General features: G+C 39.3%; 1 protein-coding gene across 9 annotated transcripts in view; it reads left to right on the top strand.

Annotated features, from left to right (window-relative positions):
- CPEB3 (cytoplasmic polyadenylation element binding protein 3) overlaps positions 1–14,742 on the top strand; it is a 180,634-nt gene that overhangs the window by 136,285 nt on the left and 29,607 nt on the right. For all 9 annotated transcript variants that reach the window (XM_028512299.2, XM_036026996.1, XM_036026995.1 and 6 more), the window contains one exon: positions 8,236–8,350. In XM_028512299.2, the coding sequence (XP_028368100.1) occupies positions 8,236–8,350 (115 nt within the window). The remainder of the gene's footprint in view (positions 1–8,235; positions 8,351–14,742) is intronic.

Here is a 14,742-nt window from a genome sequence, read left to right as displayed (position 1 = left end):
CAAACACTGGTGTCCTGAAAGGAACACCAACAAAAAGGTTTGCTCATAATAATAACAGGTATCATTTATTGAGCACTTACTTTGTGTATTTGATATCTATTTTCTCCATTAATTAAATGTTTCATAGCCAAAAACATTTGGGAAACATTGATATATTACAGTTCTGACAAGTCCTACAGTAAATAAACTTGTGTAATATTGTTAATCCAGCATATTATATTCCTGTCTTGGAATTATACTTGTGAAGATTTCAATGGAATTAGTATTCCATGGAGCTCACTCAAAGAATAGGCTTCTACGTAGGAAGAACTTAGGTAACTTGAACTTTTTGTGTACATTCCTCTCAGGAGTTTTAGTGATCAGCATGCCCATAACAACATCCTTGTCCTGGTATCGTGGAGCTGAAAATACACATTTATATAGACACTGGACAAAACTATGGCTGCAATTGCCTGAGGCTGTGAACCTGGAAGTTAAAATAGCTGAATACAGTGCCAGTTTCATTACTAAATCGTTTTCTTGAGCTTTTCTAACAGCTGGGTTAGTTCAATTTAAGTGGAGTCTATCGGTTACTACTTCAGTGCATTGAAAATGGACAGAATAAGTTTGGAAAGAAGGGAGAGGTTAATCACTCACAAATAAAAATGCATTTGACTCGTCCAGGAGACTGTGAGCAGGCATGACTGGTGGTCAGCAGCTTGGAGGATGGGGACCCTTGCAGGCACATGGCGTGATTGCACAGGGAAAAGCATTCAGCATACGGGCTTCGGGTCAGATAAGCTATGGGTTTCAGTCCTGAGTTGACTTTACTCTTCTGATCCTTAATTTTCTTATCGCTAAAGTAGGTGTAATTTTTACAGCATAGCAGTTGTAGTGAGTTTAAGTGTAATCATACATGTAAAATGCCTGCCACAGTGGTGCAGTGCAGGTGCTTATAAGTTCTAGTTTCTTCTTTTTTTCGAAAGGGACTCATCTGTCATGCTTATACTTTCTACCTATTGTGGTAGCATTAGCAGTAATGATGAGCACTAGGTAATTCTGATCACTGAGTAGAATTGATCAGTAGATTTGTTGCCTGGTGGCATCGGAAATTGGCACAAATTAGGCTCAAGTCCAGAGGCCCCACTGGTGGTCAGACTTACTATATTTCCATACCCCTGGAAGGTGGCTTTCAGTTTAGTGAGGGGGGTGACCTGGGATATAGAAGGGCACCCACTGGACATCTTGAAGCACCAGTGTCTGCACATCAGGAAAACCTTTGTTAATGCACCAATCATTGATGAGCACAGAGCTCTCACTAAGAGCTGGGCATTGTGCCGGGCAATTGGGACACTTGCAGAGATATGGTCTTAGCCTTAGAGGATCCTGGAGTCCAATGGAGGGAAATAGGTGGATAGTACATGAAGTGAGGAGTCGCAGGTGCTGTGATAGACGTATCATAGGGAGTAGTTGTGTTTGGTGAGGTGGCGGCAGGGGCTCAAAGGGCAAAGTGGTCAATGTTCCTGAAGAAGTCAGGAAAGCCTTTAGAGGGAAGGTGTTCCCTTGAATTTCCAGCTATACGTACAGTTTTTAATCATAGCATTTAAGTAATAATGGAGTTATTAAGCCAAGCATAAAGGAAGGATATGCACAGCCATTTTGGAGGCACAGTTTATGCATGCTCTATTTTTGTGCTGGGTGCCCTTATGAAGCAGTATACAGAGTGCTGTTTAAATTGGTCAGCAGTAACTGAAGGTCCTAGAGGGGGCTGTAAGCCGCCTGTGGTTTCCATGCGTCAGGAAGGTTGTGCAGCTTGGTGCAGATGGCTTTTTGTTCTTGGACTGTTTCTGACCCTGCTGGTGGACCTGGAGCATTCAGGCACAGCATAAGAGAATTCCCCAGGGTTACTTTTGGCTCCTTGTCTAAGAAGAATCCTGGCTTTGGTGAGGCTGTATGGGGCACAGTATGTACCACACAATGACATTTTGGTCAACGGTGGACCACATATACAACAGCAATCCATTAGATTATCATGGACCTAAAAGTTCTTATCATTTAGTGATGTCGTGGTTGTTGTAATGTCGTAGCACAATGCATTACTCACATGTTTGTGGGGATGCTGATGTAAATGAACTACTGTGCTGCCAGCCATATAAAAATGTAGCACATACAATTACAGTGGTAGGCTGTACCGTCTAAATTTTTGTAAGTACACTCCATGACGTTCACACAATGACAAAATTACCTAACAACACATTTCTCAGAACATATCTCTTTCATTAAGCAACGCATGACTGTACTTTTATCTAAGGAATGGGAGGAACAGTCTCAGTGGGAGACTTACAGCTTTTTTGCTTTAAGGCCCAGTGGAGTTCTGACTAGAGGCCCCAGAGCTGCCCAAGATATGTAAGTCTTATCAAAGCCAATGACTCTGATCAGCTCTTAGGTTCCTTTCTGGCCACATCCCCCAGCAGACACAGGGAAGGCATCTCCTCCTTTCCATTGGCTGGAGGGCAGCTCTTGAGAATCATAGGTAGCATCTAAACTCCTGGCAGTTGGCTGACCTTTTTGTTGAGGAGCTATGTGGTAAAAACTAGGTTGAAGTGAGATAACCAAATATGAATGTACTTTGAAGAGTCTAAACCACAAGTTACTGCTGTTATGGCTGTTAGTTTTAGTGGTTAATAATAATAAAACAGCCCCTTACACCATGGAAGAGAGAAAGATGCCTCACAAACCACAAACTAGTTTATTTGTGATACTGTGGGGCACTCCAGTCATTCGGTGAGGTCTGTGGTGCTTAAAATAGAATCGCTGACAACTGGAGTGGGTCTGAGTTCATTACCATCACAGCTGAGCTGTTGCAGCTGCATGTCAGCGGACCTAGGTTTAGCTGACTCATCCTGGTTGTCAGAAGAGTCGGGATGCTGATAGTTCTGCAGTATTGTTTTCTGATTCATGGAGATTGAAAGGATTGTAGGATTAGGGAAAGAAAAATGGACTTTTTCCTGAAGAGCTTAAATAGGAATTTGAAGAGTATTGAAAAAAGGAAAAAAGGAAATTGGGGGCTGAGTGGGTGGGAGGGGTGGTCTTTGCCATGTGCTTTATGGGAAATGGGAAACAGAACAAATAACAATGAGGTTGTTTTTGGTCATTTAGTTTCCTGGGCTGGCCACCAGATTGCACTGTTGACTGAGCAGTGTGGTTGCTTTTTGGAGCAGGCTTGAGATGAACAGCTGAAAAGGAAGGTGCTGTGCAGGAGCTGTTCACGTGACTGACGTTTGTAATCTAAGGAGACAGCCAGACAAGGGTGGAGTATAGGGTATGACGTTCAAAGTGAACTCAAGGTAACATTATTTATTGGGAGATGAATATGTAAATTTTAAACAGTGGTCCAAACTAAGAATTCTATAGCTTTATAGAGGCTTAGCAAAGTTCAGACACTGGGAGCTCTAAGCTTCGTGTTAAAAACTATTTTACTGCAACTATGTTTTCTCATATCCTATTATTAAAGATATAATAATATACATTTATATTTAATTTTAACATAGAGACTTTTGAAATCTTCAATGAAATTTTTTTTAGGAAATGATATTATAGCTTCCTGTCAAAATAAGTGACCCATATAGCATTTCTTAATTTTTTTCTCTAGCACCTGACCTAATCTTACTCCTAGTAATAATGACTTTTAGTTTTAACTAGGACAAAACTTTAGTTTCTATATAGACCTATAATTAGATAATTTATTCTTTATTGATGGCAAAATAGTCAAGCTGATTTAGTAACAACTCTTTCATGCAGTTGAGTCAGAAAATTTTCAGTTCTTTGAATGGCTGTCTAGTATTTAAATTTACTATACTCTTAACCATTTAATGTTAATTTCTACAGAAGCAACCCTTTCAGAGCAATAGCAGGAAGTGAGGAAAAGTCCTGGATTAAAGTTTCAACATTTTGTTCAATTACTTCAAACTTATTCCATATTTTGATACATCAAAGTATGGATATTAACAGATGTTATGCAAAAGATAGGTTCCATAGAGGTAATTTTTGAAATGGTGGGTTAAAAAACATTTGAACAGATTTCTTGCCTATAGAACTTCTTGTAGTGCCCTCAGTTGATATACACCGATAGATGCTGTGAAACTCCAAGAAGGAAGGCATAGTTTATACCTTTTTCCAAACATTGCTGGTCTGGTAGAACAACCCTAGGGACCTGCACTTCACAGAACACACTTGGGAAACCTTGAAAAGGAAAATTAGTGCTTTTAGTATTGTTGATAATAACTGTTGATATTATCAAAGTTACATTCTTTTAGATCTCTTGAAGTCTGTTAGAGTTACTATATGGTATAAATTTATACAGCCAAGCTTTGTGTTTGTTTTTTTACTGTATCCTTAAAAAGATTTTGCTTTTGGAGATAAGCAGTTATATAAAGCAGGCTGTTAATTTGGGAGACAAGAATTTAGAAGACAAATAATTCAGCCAGAAGTAGGTTTCATGGCCCGCAACAGAGGTTTGGTAGGAATCCATGCTTCAGAAAGAAATAAAGAAAAGCCATTTTGTATTTTTCTCTTAGAAGTGCTGTGGAGCCGTGTGGTAACTAAACCCTCCTGGTCAGCGATCACACACGGGGCCTGCAGGATGGATGGGCCTGCCTGCAGACAGTTTCATTTAGCCTGTACAGTGATTTGAACATTTGAGTTAGTTTCCAACATTTTAAAATTTTGAAGTTTTACATAAAAATCTAGCTACTCTTGAGAAATGGAAAAGTCTGACAGCACATCTGCAAATTATAGCTGCTTGCTAGAGCTGAAAAGTGTCTGCTTCCTTTAGAAGGAGTGATTTATCCAGTGTGTCACTGCCTGCCTGCTGTTGTGCTGGTGGCTTTGCACAGTTGTGCTGCCTGTCTGGCCCTGCAGATGTGTGGTTTCGTGTAACCCCGCTGTGAGAGCATGGCCTGGCTGAAGAGCTGATGGGTGGTGCATTGTGGAGTCATCTTTATAAGCAAATGTGGTCAGGTTTCTCCAGGAAGGAGAATCAGTTTTGGAATCTTCACCATTTCTGGTTGACATCTCTATATTTTTCCTCTGAATGTTGAGGATTTTCCTGCCCAGAATATATAGCCTACAACAGCCTATTGGACAATATACTGGAAGAGTTGTCACACACACACACACACACACACACAGAGTGATCCCTGTATATGCAAAATTTGTATTGCTGGTATAAATTTATATTGAATTAGGACAGCTCAGTTGGTTAGAGTGTCGTCCCAATATGCCAAGGTTGTGAGTTCTATCCCCAGTCAGGGCACATGTAAGAATCAACCAACGAATGCATAAGTGGAACAACAAAATGACCTCTCTCTCTCTCTCTCTCTCTCTCTCTCTCTCTCTCAAATCAATTCAAAAATTAATGTTGAATTAGGACAGAGTTCTAATTTCATTCAATCTCAAAACTAATTATTAAAGAAACAAAGATAATTCTTTTATTTATCTTCTGCCCCTTTCTTTTTTTTTATTTTTTTTTATTTTAATCATTGTTCAAGTACAGTTTTCTCCCCCCTACTCCCATTCCAGCCCACCCACCCAACCTCTTCTGCCCCTTTCTACAAAATACTTGAGTCAGCTTATAAAGTATGGTATTTAAAAAGTAGTAAAACGTGTGTGTGTGTGTGTGTGTGTGTAAAATATATTAAAGGGCCAGAAAATATATTCATAGAGTAAGTCAGAAAGATAGAACATGGCTATCAGGCCTGAGAATAAACCTTGGAAGATGGAGAACATGTCTTGTGTGAGAGTGAGCTTATGTTTCAGAGAGATGCCAAAATGTGAACAGAACATCTCAGTGCAAATAGGACTACGTGACTTTTGCTTAGCGTGTCGAGTGTGCCAAAGTTGGCATGTATGGATATTTCTCTGATTCTGCAGTGGTGCAAGCTCTGAGGAGCTGTTTTCTGGTAGCACCTGGGAAATGTGTTTTATGAATGGGGTTAATCATTACTGTCTCCTGATTCTGCTTCCTATATTTTTACCTAATCTATAATGCCAAGAAAAGGGCAGTGGAATGGGTTGTGTGTGATGTGATGAAGTGAGGGTGGGAGGTGGAGGGCAGTGATGGTAGCTCTCAGCAGAAAGGTTTGAGATCTGCAGAGTTCTTTGAGCAGCAGTAACCCACAGCTATTATAGAAGACTGCATTTTCTGTGATTCTGATTAAATGAAACCAGAACAGTATGGATACTGCACAGGAATTGTTTTCATTTGTGAAGCCAAGTGATCTAGGATCAAACTCAACTACCATAAAGTGATTGGAATTACTAGGTCTTGAAGCTGCCTTAACTACTTTATTAAGAATAAGACTAAAATAAGAGAGGGCTCTGCGTAGAAAAAGATACATCCCTTTTTTTTCCCATTGGTGGCATTAGAATTGTTATTACAGTGTCTAGAAATAATGTTTTTATTTTAGTTTGTTTATTTTATTTATTTATTTATTTATTTAAAGATTTGTTCTACTTGTTTCATTAATTGGTTGCTTCTTGTATGTGCTCTGACTTAGTGTGTCAGGATGGCACTCTAAACAACTGAGCTACTCAGCCAGGGCTAGAAATTGTGTTTTTGATTAAAAAATTAGTAACATATTCATGAAGGCATTTTTTACTTTGCTTTTACTTTTTACATTTATTTTCCAATTATAGTTGGCATACTGTATTATAATATTAATTTCAGGTTTACAACATAGTGATTAGACATTTATATACCTTATGAACTGATCCCCCTGAACGAAGTAACTTAAAAGTGATGTTTTATAATACTAGTGAATCTGCCTTTGTGGCAAATGTTAAGGGAATGGTATTTTAGTCAAGTAAACCAAATTCTACAAAGAAATAACTGGATCTTTTTTTTTTCCTCATGCAACATAGGTGGAGCCAATGCCTGAATGTTTACAGAATTGCAAACAGGTCCCGGTTCTCAGGACCTAGGGGAAAAGGGAGATTTTTATGGCTTCTGGCTAACTAGTGAAGGCAACAGTGTCATAAAAGGCAAAAAGTTAGGTGGGAGTGAATTTTGTAGGAATCATAAGGAATGTGGAGACCATTTCTGAGCAATGCCAGTTTTAAAGTTGATTCAAAGTGTTTGGAACATGAAACTGGCAGATTTACTGCCTTTCAGATGGGAGTACTCCTAGATAGAAGGCAAACCACGTAAGAAATTTTCTTATGTGTTTCCTTGCATTAACTGTTGACAGTCGAGCAATAGGGGAAATGAAGAATTTTGTCGATACTAGGAAATGAAAATGCAGGTGCTTTGCTTCCTGTCCTGAACTGTGAGGAGAAAGGAGAGGCATGTTCTGCAAGGACGGGCACCGGTATCTCTGCCTCTGCCCGCTCCCAAAACACACGTGGCTGCTTTGTTCCCAGGTGGTGCTGAAACTCGCCTTTCAGTATGGGAGGGTTTTGTGTGGTTCTGTTTTATTTTGTTTTGTTTTGTTTTAAGATTTTGTTTGATAATTCAGTGATGGATTGAAAGGAATGTATTTAAGGTTCAGATTCTGATGAAATAACTTATTTTTTATTGTATAATAAAACAGTATAAATTGTGGGCAGGAAGTCAGATTCCCAGTTGACTGAGATATAACAAATGTACTTTAATTTCTAGGCTTTATTTAACCAGACATGTTTAGAAAAATCAGGTAAACCAAAAGTAGATAATTCAGTGTGCTTTACTCTTTGATATTGCTGGTAATACCATGCTAACTGATGAGTATTAATCTATGTTCAATCATATTGCTGAAAGATAAGTGTTTTAATTTTAGGGGGTGATAAGAATTTAAAAGCCAGACATATAGATAATTTTTAGAAAATATTTTAAATGTTCATGTTCCCTTCCTTTAGATGAGCTCTTAAAAAGCTAGGTGCTGTACTGTGACAGGTTATAAATAGTCTCTCATGTGCAAAAATGGGTCTGATTCAAAACCCGGAATCTCTCTCTAGAAGACTGCTTTTTTTTAAGCCACAGGTGGTTTCTGAAGGTTTCATGGTATATTCTCCAGTGTTGAGTATAGCACCTGTAAGTAGATTTCCCAGGAGTCCTATTGAAAGGCACTAAATGCAGATTACATTAAGTAATAACTGGGTTTTTGTTTGTGTTGTGTATGTTGTAAAATGCACAAATCAGTGGGTTTGTGTCTAGTCACCTTATTCTCATTTGGGGTTGATGGAAATGAAGTAAGGACCAAGTAAACAACTTTTTTTCAGGTGCAAATTCGACCATGGAACCTAAGTGACAGTGACTTTGTAATGGATGGTTCTCAGCCTTTGGACCCCAGAAAAACTATCTTTGTTGGGGGAGTCCCACGACCCCTTCGAGCTGGTGAGTGGAAATAGTAACACCACAACAACAAAACCAACAACAACAAGTCTCCCCATGCATTTATTTAGTTCCTAATATTTCCTAGGTTTCTGGTCACTTACACACTATTTCCAAAAAATAGGCTGTCATGTCAGTTTCACTGAGCTGGCTCTTTCAAAATTAAAAGTTTTCTCCCAAAATGCTTTATTTCTTGATGGTACCAGAGTGAATTTCATTAAAATGTTACTTTGAAAGGATGAGTTCTGTTTAATGCTTTCCTATTCAACCACATTTTTAAAAACTGGTAACAACACATTTGGCAGTGTACATTCCTATGCCAGTTAGCATTGGTGTGTATGACAAAGAGAAGTCACCCCACCAGAAATCTGTCCCCGTGCAGCTGTGTGTCCCCCAGCGACGAGCCAGACCACTGCCAGAAGCTGTGTTACTGGAAACCAAACTGAACTCTTTCCAAGGGAAACAGGTTCCGATTTTTTCTTAGGCAATTTGAAAAATGAGTTATGTATGCAAGCATTTTTATGGTGACTTTTTAAAAAGCTTTCCTGTTTCCTGTTTAAGTTCCTTTTCAGTAATGAAATAATTGTGCCTGCTGGGATTGGGCAGAATCATAACCGACTGAGGCATTGAAGTGATGCTGAGCTGGTGACATCAATATTTAAATTCAAACACAAAGCTGATCAGTTGTGGATCAGTGTTACTGCCAGTGGAATATATAAAATTATTTGTAGGAACTCAAGTTTTAAAGTACTTAAAATAATTGAGTTTATATTTTTAAAGATGACAAGATAAGGTTACTGTTGCCACTGTAGTTATGAAAATGTAACATTATCTGTGTTATTCGTAAGCAGATGGACTTAATTCTACCTAAAAAAATAAAAGAAAGACAAGATTATTAAAATCAAGTTGTAAAAATAGTTATAAAATGTAAAATGTGCCCTGGCTGGTGTGGCTCAGTGGATTGAGCATGGCCTGCGAACCAAAAGGTCGCCAGTTTGACTCCCAGTCAGGGCACATGCCTGGGTTGCAGGCTGGGTCCCCAGTTGGGGTCACGTGAGAGACAACCACACATTGATGTTTATCTCCCTCTCTTTCTCCTTCCTTTCCCCTCTCTCTGAAAATAAATAAATAAAATATTTTTAAAAATGTAAAATGTACCAACAGCTATTCAGCCCTGTGACTTTGATGAGTTCTTAGTGCTGAATGTCCCTCAACATTTGTAACATTTATTTAAATCTCAATTTCAGTCTCCTCCTAAAAGATTACTTTAGGCCTATATAAAGATATATTCATTATTCCACTTTGAAGGAGTTTAAAACATAGTAATGACTGTAATTATGACTGTGAAGTTTGTAATTTTGTGGTATTTCAGAAAGTCAGATTTCTCTGGGTCTTATCCTCATTTTAATGGAAAACGGTGCTGAAAGAATGAAAGCAAAGCTGCAGAGATTCCCCCCAACCCCTTCCACAATCTCCCGTGGGAGAATAAAGTTCAGGAAGGGCTATAACTCAAACGTGAGCAGCATCATTAGAGAGGGGTAAATGCAGCTCTTTGTTTCTAAGCTGGTTGTGCTGAAAAAAAAATGTAGGGTGAGGTATTGTGGAATATTCCTCACTTGTTCTAACTAGCGTTATATTTAGGAGTGGAGTGGGAGAAAAATCCCCTTTGCTGACTTTTTACAATATATGTATTCTACAAAAATGGACATTCATTGCTAGTATTGTAGCTATTATTATTATTTTTTTGCAGTCGGCCACAAGCACAAATTAGTTTTAATATTCTAACCCCCTCCTTTTTCCCTAAATGGGAATCTAAAAAAAAAATTCTGAGAAAGTCCCACAGTTAAAAAAAATAACAGAACTGGCTTTAGCCTCATGTATCTATTTTTAACTCACAAACATAATAGTTTATAAACTAAATTTCCTTTTTTATTCACCCTTTATTTTCCTTGAGTTAATGACCTGGAAGGATAAAGGCCTTTATATAATTTTCCCTTTATAAATCCTATGAAGATCCATTTTTCACAATTTTCTAAGATTACAGGACAGGAAACCCAAGATGCTAAATTACAGTCTTTAACATTCTGTGTCTACAAGATGCTGCAAGGATTAGACAAGAATTATATTAAGTTTTCTCATCAGAATGGGATTTTTGTGTTTCCTATGTAGATTTATAAGTCTCTAAGTTATTTTTTTAAGCCTAAACTAAAAGTTTCATTTTAAAGTTTTGTTTTTGCAGTTACATGGCCAGTAACCTACAGTTACTTTGTCTGATGGAAATGTCCCTTTATGCCAACACCTCCCATAATTGTAGCTAGCTGCTAGATGGCTAAGTAATCTGTATTAGTGTCTTAGACTTTCACTATCTATCTAAGACTTCCGGATTGGATGCCATGCAATCTAAACCAAAAAAGTTAACATCTGCAGCTTTTATCCACGTGCGTAGAATTGGGTTACTTTGGAACACACTGAGCTTTGTAGACTGGTGTGTGCCTTGGAATAGAAGGCTATTTTTAAAGGAATCCATTTTGACTTCGCGAGATCTTAAATTGAATACAGTGCAGTTCAGCTGAACAATAACATTTATTGAGCATCCACTGTATTCCTGGCACTGAGCAAGGGCATGCCATGCCAAAATGAAAGAACTCACTGTCGTGTTAAACTGGTCATCATCGGCAGAAAGTCACAGATTTTAGAACAGGAGAAGACAAAAAATGTATTAATAGAATGCTAACTCAATTAATTGGATGCTAAATTATACTCTTTAATATTTCTTAAATTTGTTTTTTAAATACTTTAAGGCATTTTTTATTATTTCCAGAGGATGTGTGATTACAGAATTATAAAAATTCTTAAAACTATTTCAGGCCCTATATGCAGAGTGATCCTGGCCCGGGTATGGGTGACAGTACTCTACAGGCGGGACTTTAGGTGTCCAGATTGATTTTCACCTTATTGTGGGCCAAAAGTGGTCCCTTAATAAGTGACTATAATATTATCACTTACAAGTTATTCCTTTGGATCTTGTGAGGCTGTTTATTTTAGATACATCCCTTTTTAAGACAAGACAAGACCATTATTACTAATAAATAGTATAAATATAGCCCTTACTCCATCAAACAGAAATACACAAACACTTTTAAACAAAAAAGCCAATCTGTTTTAAGCAGTATTATCCTGAGTTCAGACTATGCCTTCTGGTCCTTTGAAGAGCTCCCTTTTTAAAATTCAGATTGGAAAAAAAAACGATAGGCCTAGAAAAATGAACCTGAAAATGGGAAAATATCATGGAAAAATCTAGATGAATTTACCCAAAGCGAGATTGCCTGATTGCTGGTTTCTCTAGGTCAAATAATACACATTCCTACTGTCTCTTCTCCCTCCCTTCATCACTCCTGCCAGTGACAGTGGCAAGCCTAGGACAGTTTGCCTGAAGTCTCCTGGTGTTTCTCAGGTCGTGTTCTCCTTCCACTCCCCACCTCTTCTCACCCCTCAGCAAGGAAAGGCTGTAGGTAGACTCATCGTGCCACCAGGTGGCTAAAATGTACATCCTTTTGCAGAGAGTCAGTGCAGGGAAAAAAGGGGTAGTCTGGCTGGTCCTCTACCTGGAAGTACAACAGCATGTTTTCACTCTTCATTCAAGGGATGTACGCACAGTGTCTTCCTGAGTCTCAGTGTAGAAATAGCCCTGCTGCATATCCCTGTGGCATCAGGGCCTCCCTAGAATGTATCTCTTTGCCCTGAGGGGAAATAAGTGCCAGGCTTGGGGATAGCAGGGAGGCTGCCAGGAAAAAGTGGAGAATGAAGCATGTGGTCCCTGTACTCTCCTTCAGTTTATAAACATAAATATTCTCTGGCTTAGGCATCTAATTTGAGTGCTGCCTCAGTGATCAAGCTTTGGGACCCCTCCACTTTCAGCTTTGATCAGGCTTGAAAAACCCCCGTTGTCCTCTTTGATTGAGTCATGTGAGCTGTTCTTCCCCTTCCTGACATCCTCCTGAGAGTTTACCAGGCCAGGTCCTGCAGGACAGGTCAGTCTTGAGAGACGGCTCATCTGAGTCCCTGGCCCTGCCTTCCATTTGCTCATCATCTTCTGGTCTCCTGCCTTTCCTAACTATTGCTCTGATAAATCTTTCCTGTCTTTTTCTCCCCTACTGATGTTCTGTGATGAACCCCAAAAGTTCTTTCTCTGCCTTTTTTCCCTCTCTGTCTGTTGTGAGGATAGCTTTTCTGTGAAGGAAAAAAAAACTTTGAGGTAAATATTCAGTGATATATGGCATATATGTAGAGAACATACATCCTGAATTTTTCTAAGACCATTTATTTCAGACATGCTATGCAGGCATTCTTGTAGTTCACATGTATTAGGAATAATTGTAACTGTATTCTTTTTTTTATTGTTCTATAAAGTTGAAGCAGGCAGAAATCATCTTATGTCAAGTTTCTCAGTAGTAGAAGCTTTTTCTTTCACCAAGTCCCAAGTTCAGTACGAGCTGTCCCAGATAAGCTCCAGATTTGGCATATTGGCTTGATTAACTGCATTGCCCCTAGGGTTAAGGATTTTCTAATGTTAGTATGTGTTTGTGTTCTCTGTCCCCCACAGCTAATGTCAAACTTTGCCATATCAGTGGCAGGCTGAGTAACTTTAGCATAAAGCCAAAGTAAGACTAGGATGAGTTGGTGATTATGGAGCAGGAACCAAGCGAAGTTAATGTTAAGCAAAGATTTATGAGTAAAGGGAAAATAACCCCTGGACAAAAACTAAACATTTGAGCACTACTTGTTGCTGAGTGATGGGTTCAGAGCTCTCTTATATGTTTAATCCTCATGATAAGCTGTGAAGTTTAAGTGGTAGAATTCATTTTAGAGATAAGGAAGCAGGGTTTAATGCCAGTGATCGGCCCAGGCTACAGTAAGCAAAAAGGCTGAGATGTGGTCTCTGTAGCAGTAGTAACAGTTAACTCGGTGCCAGTTTGATTGAATCAAGTTAAACTCTATCTCTCTGCCTTAGTTGGCTGTTCATACCATTTATTTGAAAATATCCTTAACTTCCCAATACCCAATGCAAAATGAAAGCTTATGAGCACATTTCCCCTATTTAAGATGTGTGAACTGCTCTTGTGAAACAACTTGGCCATTGTAAACCCAGAAAGTCCACCTTCAAGTTGAATTCTTTTCTTTCAGAAGTCCAGACATCATCATCATCATCTTCAGGTGCTTACGCCTCTTTCCCATCTGCTTTGTTTTTATTTCCAAAGAGAAGAAACATGGCTTCTAGATTTGCAATTTAGAATCTGGAAAGACGAATGTGTTGACGTTTCTCTTGGGAATCCTCATTCCTGCTCTACTCCATTTGTTTCTCGTAGCATCTCTGACTTAAATACTACCTTATGGCTGGTTTTGAAGTCAAATTAAATGCTAGGAACAAAACCCTGGGATGGGGCAGGATGAACAAGTCATGATGATTTCCTCTCTGGTGAACTAAAGTCCCTTTCTGATCTCTGTGAGGAATCAGGGGCAAATCCAAGGAGTCGTCATTGGGGTTCAGACTCAACGTCAGAGGCAGAGTTACCACCACCCAGAGGAGTTCATGGGAATGTTGTGTGCTACTCACAGCTGTGATATTCTCGGTTCCCCCTTCAGTGTGTGGACAGTGAAGCTCATCACAAGAGCCAGGGTGTGAGGGGGACGTTTGGTAGTGCTGGTGTTACCAGGGAACAGGTGTTTGTGACATTACATGAGTTGTGTTAGGAGCACAGAGCAGTACAGAATGCCCTTGGATATAGCTACCAGGCCTGCTAATTTCCCACCCCTGTGGTGTTCAGACAGATCCTGCGAACACTGTCTGGGTAGGAAGGGAAAAATAAAGTGGTCTGGAGACTCCTGACTTGACTTGTTCATGGACTCCATCTATGCCTGCTGTCACCTCCATCTGTCTGAATTCCAGCCCTCAGCCGTATGCCCTGCTCTGCTGGCCTCATCTTCCTTGGGTTACATGTTAAGAATGTGGCCCTGGCTGGTGTAGCTCAGTGGATTGAGCGTGGGCTGTGAACCAGGCATTGCAGGTTCAATTCCCAGTCAGGGCACATGCCTAGGTTGCAGGCCACGGCCCCCAGCAACTGCACATTGATGTTTCTCTCTTTCTCTCTCCCCTTCTCCTTCCCTTCCCTCTCTGAAAATAAATAAATAAAATCTTAAAAAAAAAAAAAAAAAAGAATGTGATTTTGGGAGCTACACTGTCCTTGTCCTCTGCAGAGGATGGTTTAGAATGTGGATTCACTGTCACAGGCTTAGTAGGTGGTTTGGCAACATTTTCCAGAGAATATGCATTTCTGATCAAGGGCTCACATTTTCCTGAGCAAAGTTGAGACACAAGATATAGATAACCGGTGAAG

The sequence above is a fragment of the Phyllostomus discolor genome, chromosome 5 (genome assembly GCF_004126475.2).
Source record: "Phyllostomus discolor isolate MPI-MPIP mPhyDis1 chromosome 5, mPhyDis1.pri.v3, whole genome shotgun sequence".
Lineage (NCBI taxonomy): Eukaryota > Metazoa > Chordata > Mammalia > Chiroptera > Phyllostomidae > Phyllostomus > Phyllostomus discolor.
Note: the sequence above shows the minus strand (reverse complement) of the source record. Positions and strands in the feature narration are given on the sequence as shown.